The following is a 12213-nucleotide window of genomic DNA, read 5'->3' on the forward strand; positions in this document are numbered from 1 at the left end:
AGTTTGTGCTGTGAGCTAGAAGCCATGCTACTCATGGTTTGTAATCTTCCCATTTTACTCTACTTTTTTTTAAGTTACGGTGCGTGCATTGTTTCAATATGCTAGTCACTTAAGTTGATTTGAAGTTACAAAAACTTTTCCCTAATAATTGTAAATAAATCCAAATTACAAATAAGTCATAATTATAGTGTAAGATGGATTAAGTTCTCTTTTAAATCTGATTATTAATCTGCACCTAGATGCATGCCTTTTTAAGAGAAAATTGTTTGATATTATTTTAATGCTTAATTATCTTCTATTTGTAGGAGTGGTTTGCTGTTTATGTTGAGCTTAATCAGCAGATTGCAGCCCTTCTAAATGCGGGGGATGAGGAGGACCTCGTGGAATTAAAAGCATTGCAGCAACAGCTGAGTGATGTGTGTTACCGACAGGCCAGTCAGCTGGAATTCAGGCAGAATCTATTACAAGCAGCACTTGAATTCCACAGTGTTGCCCAAGATGTAAGTTGTTCATTTTTCTTCCCACAGACTCACCTTTAATGTGTTATTAGTGTAGTACTGTAAGTGTTCAATATATTGGGAAAGTTTGAAGGAGGATAGAACATAGAACGTTACTTGGAAAATGGACTAAGTCTTCCTTTAGTGATTGAAACACTGTGAAAATGAATTTCTCCTTTTGGGGGAAAATGAATTTCTCCTTTTTGGGGAAGAAGTATGTTGTAATATATCTTACATTTCAATAGCATTAGGCACTGAACAGCTAGTAGTAAATAAAAGAAAAAAGCTAGAGCAGTTTTTTTCATTATTGAAATATGTATTACCTGTACCACAATGATTTTTTTTATTATTTTGAGGAGTATTTGATACGATCTTCATAGTTTTTTAAATTGGCATTTATTCCTTTCTTATAGTTGTCTAAAGAGTCTTAGGTTCCTCCCCTCCTCCCATGTAATGATATATTCTCTTGGAAGTTTATAAGCAAATGCAAAGAGAACCCTGTAAAATGACACATTGCCAAACATTTGGAAGAACATTGCAGACTCAAGTACGTTCAAGCCCCAAACTTCTTTTTAAATAGCAATATGTTGTTTGTCATTTTAGTTATCTCAGCAGCTGGATGGCTTACTAGGAATGTTGTGTGTAGATGTGGCACCAGCAGATGGAGCATCAATTCAACAAACTTTAAAATTACTGGAGGAGAAATTGAAGAGTGTTGGTAAGCAAAATATTTCTGCATTTCACTTACATTCTAATGAATGCACTACAGGAAAAAAGTCTTTGCTGCCCGATTCCCTTTAAAACAAGACAGTAGGGAAGGGGAAGAAGGTAATATCTATCTCTTGATTTCTAGCGAGGTAATGCTCCACCTAACTGCCTTTGACTTGCTGGTACTGTTTAGTCTGGGGAAGTGTTCTGAAAATGCTTTCTTGTAAATGTTTTACATGTATATTTTTATTATTTACCATTACTGTGCATTTCATCTGTTATCAAGCTTTATCTGTTACCAAGCATTAGCTATTTGTTAATGTAAATGAATGCTTTTCAAACTTAGAAGTAGGAAAGGATAAAGAAATACAGAGGTAGTAATATTCTTTTCTCTTTCCAGCCTTCCGTCTCATAGATTCTATTGCATTTCATCTCTCTGTTTGGGGAGAAAGTTAACAAATTTAGAAGTGCATTGCTTTTTTTTTTAACTTATTTTTAACCTTTTTAAGTTTACTTGCTTTTTTTCTTCAGATTTAGGTTTGCAGGGCTTGCGTGAGAAAGGTCAAAGTCTTCTTGATCAGATATCTAATCAAGCGTCCTGGGCCTATGGAAAAGATGTGACCATTGAAAACAAAGAAAATGTGGACCATATCCAAGGAGTGATGGAAGATATGCAGCTTAGGAAACAAAGGTAAAACAGTTCTAGTTCTGCTGATTTTTCATGTACTGACAAGTCACTTTAAAATACGTATTTTCAGTGAGACTGTTTTGCTTTATTTTCAGTTAATGGATGGAGTACAAGTGTAATTTATGCTATTTGTGGTGTATTTAAACAAGACAGTCTTTCCCTGTCTAACTTGTTGTTGCATATTCCAAAATTCATTTCAGTATTGGAAGGCAGTATTTGAGTTCTTTCCTGTATTCATAAATGTTCAAGAATTACACGTTCCCTTCATATGGAGTTATGGAGCAGATGCAAGAGGTCTTTTATATGTTAGCAGTTTGAGATGAAAGGTATGCTAATACTGCAGTAATGATGATAGCTGTGAAGTTATGTGGAAATTATGTTCCAACTTGTTTCTCATTTTCTTTTTCACAACCTCTATCCTTTGAATGTGGCATTTTCACTCCTAAAGAGAGGAAGAAAGAGGAGCTGGTGTCAGGTCTCACTTTTTTCCCTGTCCCCAGGACCAGCAAAAGATGGAAGCACAAGAGTTCAACTTTCAAAATGTATTTGGTCTTTTTTTTTTGTGAGTTTTAGAACAAGATGAGGTGAGGGATGAAATTTTAGTAGCAGAAAATACTGGGCAGAATTAAATTCAAAGAAGGGAGGGATTTTGCCACCACTCTCATCCTCCAAGCTTCCACTGATTCTTTTCTCATAAAGATGTAGTCGGACTGAATTGGCCATTTTGCTGCCATTGTAGAGATCTGTGGTGCATTTGTCTTCTAAGCATAATACAATTCTGATGCCTCTTCTCAGGAGTAGAAAAGCATAAGAAGTCAGAGCACAAAAAAAAAAGTCCAAGTGCTTAGACAAAGGTGTGAAACAACTTCCAGATGATTAGTGATTTAACAAAGATCTTCAGTCTGGAAGAGACATGGAAAAATACAGATAAAGGTCTGTAAGAGTGAAGCTGGGAAAAGTTAGGGATAGTTTTTTTTTTTTTTCCATTGCCTCTTTCAGTACAGAAGCTGAGGACATTAGCTAGAACTCACTTAAGAAACATAGATAACTGAAGCTGATGCTGCTTCACACTGTGAACAAATAAAATTAAGCTGTGGAACTCTTTGCCACACGATTGTTTAAACTTAACTAGTTTCAGTAAGAATTTGGACTAACCTGGGGAGGAACATGTCAAAGGTCTTTAAATGTAGATGCGACTTGCGCCTCAGTCTCTGAACTGTAGCTTCTCATAGCTGTTGTGGTGATTGTTGGAACTTTTCACTTGCTTTTGTATTCAGATAGTGAACTAGATTTTTAATGTAATATTTCAACAATATCAAGTGAAACTAAATGAGATTCAAAGAGTGAATAGAATCTGTGCATTTTAATAGTCTTACCATTGTAGCAGCCTTCAGGTGGTGAAAAGAAATGGGAATTTTAATTCTAATTTTATTAGACTCACGAAATTAATCTGTGTAGCTTATTCTGGATAAAAAGGAAAGCTTAACTACCCACATAATGCTTCTTATCACACCACCAGAGGTTTCTCACGTAAGCACATACCAGAGAAGGGGTTGTAACTGTACTTTCTTCCTATCTAAAAAGGTTGTTTGTAGGAGGAAATAGAAAATAAATGTGTGGGAAACAAATGTGATTTATTTCTGCCTTCTGATGTTTATTCCCAAAGGTATCAGTTGTGACTTTACTTAGAATGAAAACAAAATTGTCTTAAGTTATAGATGGACAAAACTTTCTTGTTACTTTTATTAATTTAATTACCAAATTATCCTTGCCTGCTGAAAAATACATGATGACTGCATATCAGTTTATAGCATTTAGTAGTAATTTTTATGACATTTCACTTTCCTCAAATTAATAGAAAGTTTCTATTGAAATATGCATACAAGAAGTGTAATGTTTATTTCTATGGGCATTTTGCTGCCTTACTTCTGCTTTTGGAACACACAGACTCTTTTTGTGGATTATTAGAGCAATTAATTTTCTTTATGCAAGCATCACAGCGCTGCAGGGTGCTTAACAAAACACAATATTCTAATGAACTGTTCTTTGGAAGTGCTTGTTTGCAAACAGTTTGGGAAAAAAGATATATGCATATGGTCTTTAGCATTCTTTTGTAGTGTTAGCTGTTGTTGACATTAGTAATTCTATTTACTGTGTGATGCAAGAGTCTGAATCTTGCTGTTTTCTTAGCAGGCTCTGAAATTGAAGCTTAAAGGTCATTCTGCTAAATGCTTTAGTGTTTAGCTCTCACTATTAAAATAAAATGGCTTTCGATACTTTTTTGTATTCTAACCGGACAAAAAACTGTGATATGCTATTCATTCAGAACAAGAGAATTATAATAGGTTTTTGTATGAATTAGTTTTTGAAATGGCTCCTGACAAGTTATAGCAAAGGACATAATCAAAATTAGTCTTGTAAGACTTCATGCTTCCTGCATGTAAGAGTTCAGTTGCTTCAATCTTTAGCTAGCTAAAAAGAAAAACATGAAGATGTATGCTTCATTTTTATTTGTTTTCTTTTTTCATTTTATTTAGCAAGGAAACTTTGCCACCCACTGACAATAGAAATCTGAATGATACTAGTTTTAATTCAGCTTTTCCTAAATAGTTCAGTAGCAGAAACAGTGTATTTTACCCTTGTAAACCTCTGGACTACAAATCTTACCAATGCAGCAAGGTGAGGAACCTGAAATGCAGCTAGAAGGCCATGTAGCTACTGCTGGTATAGTTTATATAGTGTAGCTATGTCTGGATTCTTAAATATTGTGATGTCTGTGGTTTGTAGTGCTCATTTTGATTTATTGCTTATTTTTTTCTTGCTGTTATTATTAATTTTGGTCATTCTAAGCAGGATATAAAATGGTTTAATCACCTTTTAATGAACAGTTGTGCATTGAAAACATTGTGAAACTCGGAGTGTATTTTGTCTGCTCTTTGTGTATTGATGAGTCTTCCTGTGCTGCTGTTTAAGGTGCGAAGACATGGTAGATGTGCGACGGCTGAAGATGCTTCAGATGGTACAGTTATTTAAATGTGAAGAAGATGCTGCTCAGGTATGGAAATGGCTACAGAATTTCATCATCCTGGTCTAAATACATGACCATGCTGGCTATAGGTATGGAGAGGGAGGGAGATAACATCTGAAAGTTACAAAAATAATGCAGTACAATTATTAGTTTTATTTAGTGAATTTGTAAAGTGAAAACTTTAAAGGATATAACAATGACTGAAAACAGTGTTTTGGGGGATGTCATGCATGATATACTGGTATAACTGATACCTCTTAACTGTTTCCAGTTCAAAAGTATATGTTAGTACTACAGTTAATTCACTCTTCCGGATGAACGTCTTTTTAATTTACTAGCTTTTATACTTCTAATTTGCTTCTGTTTTTAAGGCAGTAGAATGGCTAAGTGAACTGTTGGATGCTCTGCTGAAGACACACATCCGACTAGGAGATGATGCTCAAGAAACAAAGGTTTTACTGGAGAAACATAGAAAATTTGTTGATGTTGCACAGGTGAACTGAATTATTATAGTAGTGTGGGTTTTTTTACAGTTTCAGGAAATATAAATAGGATTGGCACCTATATGTACAATAATAGAACAGCTATTACTTGTCTTCATTGTTTGCCTCAATGGTTGAATGAATAAATCATGAGTTAATGAGACTTTGAAGTGAAGATTTTGGTGAACCATCACAGCTACTGATGCTACAGTTCTTAGTTTACTCTGTTCTGCATAGGCATTACAAACCACAGAACTCAAAAGTTCACACTGACTTTTTAAAGGCATGTTTTTGAAACAGTCTTTATAGCAACTTTTGAAGGACTGCAAACAAAACGATGAAATATTGGCGAGTTGCTCAGTTTGCATTTATTTTGTGCTGTACTTCATGAAACAGAACCTTTGTGTTGGATTTCCAGATAGAGTTGATTGTTGATGTATGTTAGTCATTTTGTACAAGGAGTTTTTTGGCATTAGAGTCTGTTCAGCCACTCGGAGTTAATAACTGGTCAGAACTGACAACTCTCGATTGTTGACTATAGCAGCCAAATAATTAATCCTTCTGTACAAGTCTGCTGAATTCGCGGAAGTGAATTCTGGGCATGTTTGCATACTTGTTTGATGTCAGGTATGTTTGAATTTCACGGAAGAACAGAATATGGAAAAGGTGAACCTTTTTCAGATATATACTATTTTTAGAAATATCTAATACACGGTTACCAAATAACAGATAATGTATTTTCAAATTCTACTGGTTACACCAGCACATATCTCTTCTGATGAATAGTGACCATGGAATGATGAATTAGAACTGAGCGTGAGAAGAGGATAGCTTGCTGTCATTATAGTGTGCCATGAAGTACCTGGATGCTGTGTAACCAGAAACATGGTGACAGTGAAGTCAGTGAGGTGGTCATCTTGGCAGTAGATGCCAAGAATACAGTGCAAGATGCAAGCAGCCATTCACAATTTTATTCATGCTTCAACAGCATTTTCTAGTACAGCAGATTCATTCAATGTACTATATGAATTGAGGTTTCACAATCTTGTGTGCTGTCATTTTAAGATTACTAGCTCTTAAGTTAAATGTAAAGATCCCGGGTGTATCTTCTTATGCGTTCCTCCTGCTCTCCAACTTTTAGAGTACTTATGATTATGGAAGACAATTACTGCAGGCAACGGTTGTGCTGTGCCAGTCCCTGCGATGCACTTCAAGGTCTTCAGGGGACACACTTCCAAGACTGAACAGAGTGTGGAAGCAGTTTACATTAACTTCTGAAGAAAGAGTACAGAGGCTGGAAACGGCTGTTGCATTTCACTCAAGTGCTGAAAAGGTGAGTGTTGTATTTTTAGGAAGAAAACTTTTTTGTTTAAACTCTGACAATAAAAATGTAATAAAAATGAAGTTCTCCATGGATATTTTAATACTTAGTATTTTTAAACATTTCTAAACATAAAAGAAAATAAGAATCTTTTACTAATTCTTATTTTCAGTGCTTAATTATTATAAATATATAAAATATATTTTACATAAATATTACAGATAAATTATTATTTGTGTACCTGTATTGGTGTAAGGCCATACAACAAAAAGGAGAACAATAGCATTGAAGCTGAGGGACACTGGGTTGGGGCTGGAAGTAATTCTATTTTTTTTCCCTCTTCTGAGGGAAACCCTGTGATGCTGATCTTAAAACATATTTTTGTGTGTTTTTAAACTAAAATCCTCAAAGGCAAGAAACACTTCATTTGTGTTTTTGTGCAAGGTATGATACAAAGCTATGATGATGTCACTTAAGAACTTCAAGGAGTTAAAGGGAGTGTTGCCTTTTACGCTGTGTGCATGTTCAGTGTGGTATTCTCTCAAAACCTGAGAGTGTGAGAACCTCATCACTTTCTGTTTCTGTGCGTGCTGGGCTGGTACACCTTGTATTTTGCACTTGGAATTCAGTACTTAGAGGGCTCTGAACATGTTTTCTTTAAAGCACGCTGCTGTCTTGGCACGGTTTTCAAACTCCTATAACAAAGATCTTCACTGACATGCCCAGCTGGGTGCTGCTAAAAGCTGCAGAGAAGAATCAGAAGTCAGCACAGTGATATAAAGAACAGTTGCTAAACTGGGAGTTTTCAAATGCCTGAATTCCAGATAATGTCTGGTACTTTTGTTCGTTAGAGGTGTGGCCTTTTGGCCCAGGAAACTTTCTTTCTGTGACATGGTACTCTAAATTCTTTTTCTGAAAGGTATCTAATCTAAGGTACCTACTTTCTAAAGGTATCTCTAATGTTGAGGTAGTTAACATAGTTTCTTAAAATTGCAGAAGAAAAGCCAATCTTGGACATGTTTGGGGGGGAAAAAAATAACCTGTCGTTGAAGGAAGGTGTGAGATTTGACTCGCGTGCTCCTGGCTTGTATTCATTTCTTGTTTGCACTGATGGAAAATACTTTGAATCAGTGGATACTGGGAGTTGCTGGTTATTCATGAAAGCAAAATATATTATCTGTGCTGCCACAGATGGGTGAAAATCATTTTAGTAGGTATCAAATCAGAACTTTGTTCATAAACTTAGAGTTGATTGTCTCAGTCCATATTACAAACATTCTTTCATTACGTCAGTACTTAATTGCTGTATTTTTAGGCAACTAAGTAAAGGTGAATAGCTGAAAAAAATAATATTCCATTGCTGAAAAGCACAATTCTGCTAGCACTATTGTCTCATTAATGAGACTGAAAATATGCTGTTAATAAAAAAAAAAAAAATTGTCAGAGGGAGAAATAGAAGAAAAGGAATAAAGTACAAATGTTGGGTTTCAATACAGTCTAGAAACGCTTGTGTTTGTATCTTAAAATCTGACTGGAGTTCCTTGCAAGTACTGATTCTTGATTTGAAGTTGATTTTAATAGGCCCTTTATAATTCATATCATTGTCTTTCATGCTTAATAGTGCAGGTTACCATATTTATGCATTTCAAATTTGTTGTTGAAATATTGTCTAGCAAGATTTCTCACTTAGTAATGTAAAACATGGAGAGTAGTGGTAGCCTTGCACTATCTTCTCATTCAGTGGTAGCACTGTTGGTATTGTTTTCTGGAATTTTATGAATATTTTGATTGAACTCACTTAAATGTGGCAGTGAAGATGCTGAGAGAACATTCACTCTGATATTTAGTTGTGCTTTGGCGCTTAAAATATCTGTATATATTTTATGCTAACCCTTGTCTACCTTATTTTACATTTCGTTTTTCCTTTTTTTTTTTACAGATTCTGCAAGAATGTCCTGAGCAGCCTGAAGCTTTTAATGAAATGGAGCAATTTGATGAAATTGAAGCAGTTGGGAAATCGCTGTTGGACAGATTAACAGTGCCTGTAGTTTATCCCGATGGGTATGCAAAATCTTATTGTAATGCCTTTTGAGTATCCTTTTGATAATGTTTCATAATGGTCTCATATGCAGAAGAATCTTGAGTGTTTATTGCTGAAATTAAAAAGGTAATGCACTAATTCTCATTAATTTTCCCCATCTTTTCTCAGAGAACAGGCAGGTACAATTTGAACCTTTCCAAAGACAATGTGCCCAATTTTTCAAATCAGTAACTTCTTCTCACACTGTGACTATTAGATATATGCTGTCCATTACACCAGTGAAGTATGTAAAGTAGCAAAAGGGTGACCAGATCCCATGTCGTCTTGAAAAAAAAAACATCTCATTTGATTTACGGTATTTTATGATTGATTTATTCAAACTTTTAACCATCTTAAATCTTAAGCCAATACATTGAAGATAAATTTACATTTGATTGTTCAGCTAATAAAACATTACTTCCCTCATGAACTATTAATGCCAATTTAAAATCAGTGGCTGTGTCAGGCTACAAAACTAAATTGAGTGTGGGATTTCAGCCAGTATAAAAACTATTTTCTGTATTCAGTAAAGTACAGTTGTCCATTGTGATACTGAGCTTGTGGTTAGTTTTTTCCATCTGAGTATAAGCTAGCCTTAGAACTAGTCTCTAGGTATGCAGGACTACGTGGTAATGAGATCTGAAATCTTGGGGGGAAAAAAGAAATATCTTGAAATCTTTTTGAATGCTTTGAGATGATATCAGGCAACTTCGTTATGAGTTATCTGAAGTTGATCTGAAAAATGTTTAGAAGAAGCTGGTCATGGAAATTAATATTCTGTCATATTTCTAAAAGATCATGCACTCTATCCAGTATAATTTTCTTTAGTGAGGAGTATTATGCATGAAGATGTACCAGGAGCTGAACTAGTAGTGATTTTAATGTCTTTCTAGTAGTTTATTTGAAAACAGTGGAAGATTTTACAGCTGTGAGATGAAGACAAAAACTGTGTTATAAGTATTTTGGTATAACTTTTGTATAGCGGATTTTACATATGTAATGACCTGGTAAATAGAATAACTGTTATTTATTCTTAAAACCTGTGTAATTTGCAGATACTGTTAAAGAAAAAAATAAACCCTGGTGTTACCTTTTTTTTTTTTGAACTTGCTACACCTTTTAGTGCCTGGAAAATCTCCCATGAGAAAAGGCACTTACTGGACTTCGAGTTTTGAGTCCTAGCAGAATGCTTCTATAATTCTATGTACATACACTTATATTTTAGGCTGACTGAGTCCTGAGTGTTATTTTTGGCCTCTGGCATTTCAGCTGTGTTCTTCTTGTCCCCCTTTTCAAAAGTGGAATCTTAGCTCTCCTAAATCCTGAGATAACCTGTTGACCCTCCCTAGTCTTTCTATTTTTAAAGCGCTTAACAAGAACAACAAAAAAATTGCAGAGGGTTCCATCATTAGTATAAGTAGTTTAAACAAGTGCTGAGATCCTTACAGTTTCTTAAATGCCTGTAAGCATGCTTCTTTAGTCTTCATCAGCTTCTTTATCACTTCAGGCTGTAGTCAGTATCTTCCTTAAAAATCCAGGTTCAGTGTTCCCTGTCCTGCTTATGGCTTCTAATCTTCACCATGCAAAATGTCTGCCATTATTTGTGATCATAGCTGCAGCTGTTCAATCAGTTGTCTTTCTATAAATCTCTGGTCAAACTAATCTACTTCCATATGAAATAAATTTTCTGCCTGCTTTTGTCGAGATCTGACTCCATCCCAAGTCCTTTGTCCTACCACTGTTTCCAAACTTCAACCTCTCTGCATCATAATTAGATTTGATACCTACTCTTCTCAAAAAATTTATTCTGTTAAAATCCTACTTTTGCTGACAGCTTGGTTAGTGGTTTCCCTAATGTTTCAGATGTCTTTTGTTATATTTGAATAGGAAAAATCAGCTTTAACAGCCATGTGTTCTTTTCAGTTTGAGAGAGAGATGACATAATTTGACCGTCGGCATCTGGCTGACTTCATATACAGAGTCCTTCAGTAAGACAGCAATTGTATAACCTCAGTCAGAATTCATTCAGACTCATTTCCTTGACTGTCACAATATTCAAACCCCAAGACTGGCTTAGGGGCAGCTAGAAAATGGAGATAAAAGGTAGTGTTGGGTAGTCTCTCATTGAGCTTACAGAACAGTGCCCTGCTGTGGAAGGAATCTCTTGGGTATAAGAAAGTCATTTGCTATTTATAATAATACCATCAAGATTGCCTGACAAGGCTAATCACTGAGTCTACAAAGCTTTTTGAAGGTGGCTTTTAAATCTCAATAGAAAAAGTTTCTATTATGTTTTTTGTTTTCCGGATTGTCATTCATGTGTATATTCATGCCTTTTCTTACTTGTCACTGATAGCTTTTTTTGTCTTTTTTAGTACCGAGCAGTACTTTGGGAGCCCGAGTGATATGGCTTCTGCAGCAGAACACATTAGAGAGAAGATGAAGCTAGTTAGCCTGAAAAAGCAGCAGCTGAGACAACCAGAAGCCACTACCCCAGAGAGCTAATACTTACCCTTGTCTATCAATTCATAATAGGACTTAAGTTTGTAATCAGCATGTTGTTTGCATATTACAGAATTTGGCATAATCTATTAAAATGCATTTCACAGCTGTTATGTCTCATCTTTTTTTCAAAGTAAATGTTCTCAGCATCTTAACCCTGTACATTTATCAAGCCATAATTATTTAACATGCTATGAAACCATAGATTCCAAGTATCTTATGAAAAAGAACTGTAAACTTTGCACTGAAATTTGCTGTAAAGCTTTACCTGACCTGTCAGCTGCTACTTAGTTTAACAGCTGATGCAAGCTTTGAATGGTGCTAATGAGTTAGGAGTTCCATATTATGAAATTGTAGTTCATTGCTTCCCCCTATGCCCAGGTGATGTAGTAATTCTAGACTGCAGGCAAAATGCCTCAGCGTAGACAGTGGTGACCCTATAATTTTAATTTGAAATACTTTAAAATAAAAAAAGTCATTTTTATTGTTCCAATATGCAACCAACCATCAAATCTTTGATATATCGGATTCATTAAACAGATGTTTTCCTATTTGTATTGATAATGTATTAAAAGCTGTTTGTGCTTAATAAAAACCGTCTTTTTAAAATCTAATATAAACTTGTTTTAGCCTGTATTCTCGAATGTTATTTTTCTTAATATATTTTGTGATAAATAGTAGTAAGAACCATCACTCTTCTGGTATATTTACATATGCATCATTTTTTTTAAGAATTTAACACACTGTGGCTATAAAGAGGAACTGCTATAAATTGTTATTATATGGGAGTGAGACGCTCTGCCTTTTTTCTGATGAGGTACTCATGCAAAGGTAAGATAGTACGTGCATAAGTCAGTGTTACATTAATCATTGTTTTCTTCCCAGGTAAGAACTGGTAGACCTCTCT

The 12213-nt window shown here is 35.1% G+C and overlaps 1 protein-coding gene across 3 annotated transcripts in view; it reads left to right on the forward strand.

Moving 5' to 3' along the window:
- Nucleotides 1-11920, forward strand: part of SESTD1 (SEC14 and spectrin domain containing 1) — a 52727-nt gene extending 40807 nt beyond the window's left edge. For all 3 annotated transcript variants that reach the window (XM_021398954.1, XM_021398955.1, XM_021398956.1), the window contains 8 exons: nucleotides 306-500; nucleotides 1101-1215; nucleotides 1737-1896; nucleotides 4867-4948; nucleotides 5293-5415; nucleotides 6545-6736; nucleotides 8664-8785; nucleotides 11180-11920. In XM_021398954.1, the coding sequence (XP_021254629.1) occupies nucleotides 306-500; nucleotides 1101-1215; nucleotides 1737-1896; nucleotides 4867-4948; nucleotides 5293-5415; nucleotides 6545-6736; nucleotides 8664-8785; nucleotides 11180-11309 (1119 nt within the window). In that variant the 3' untranslated portion in view covers nucleotides 11310-11920. The remainder of the gene's footprint in view (nucleotides 1-305; nucleotides 501-1100; nucleotides 1216-1736; nucleotides 1897-4866; nucleotides 4949-5292; nucleotides 5416-6544; nucleotides 6737-8663; nucleotides 8786-11179) is intronic.

Source organism: Numida meleagris, chromosome 5 (genome assembly GCF_002078875.1).
Source record: "Numida meleagris isolate 19003 breed g44 Domestic line chromosome 5, NumMel1.0, whole genome shotgun sequence".
Classification (NCBI taxonomy): Eukaryota; Metazoa; Chordata; class Aves; order Galliformes; family Numididae; genus Numida; species Numida meleagris.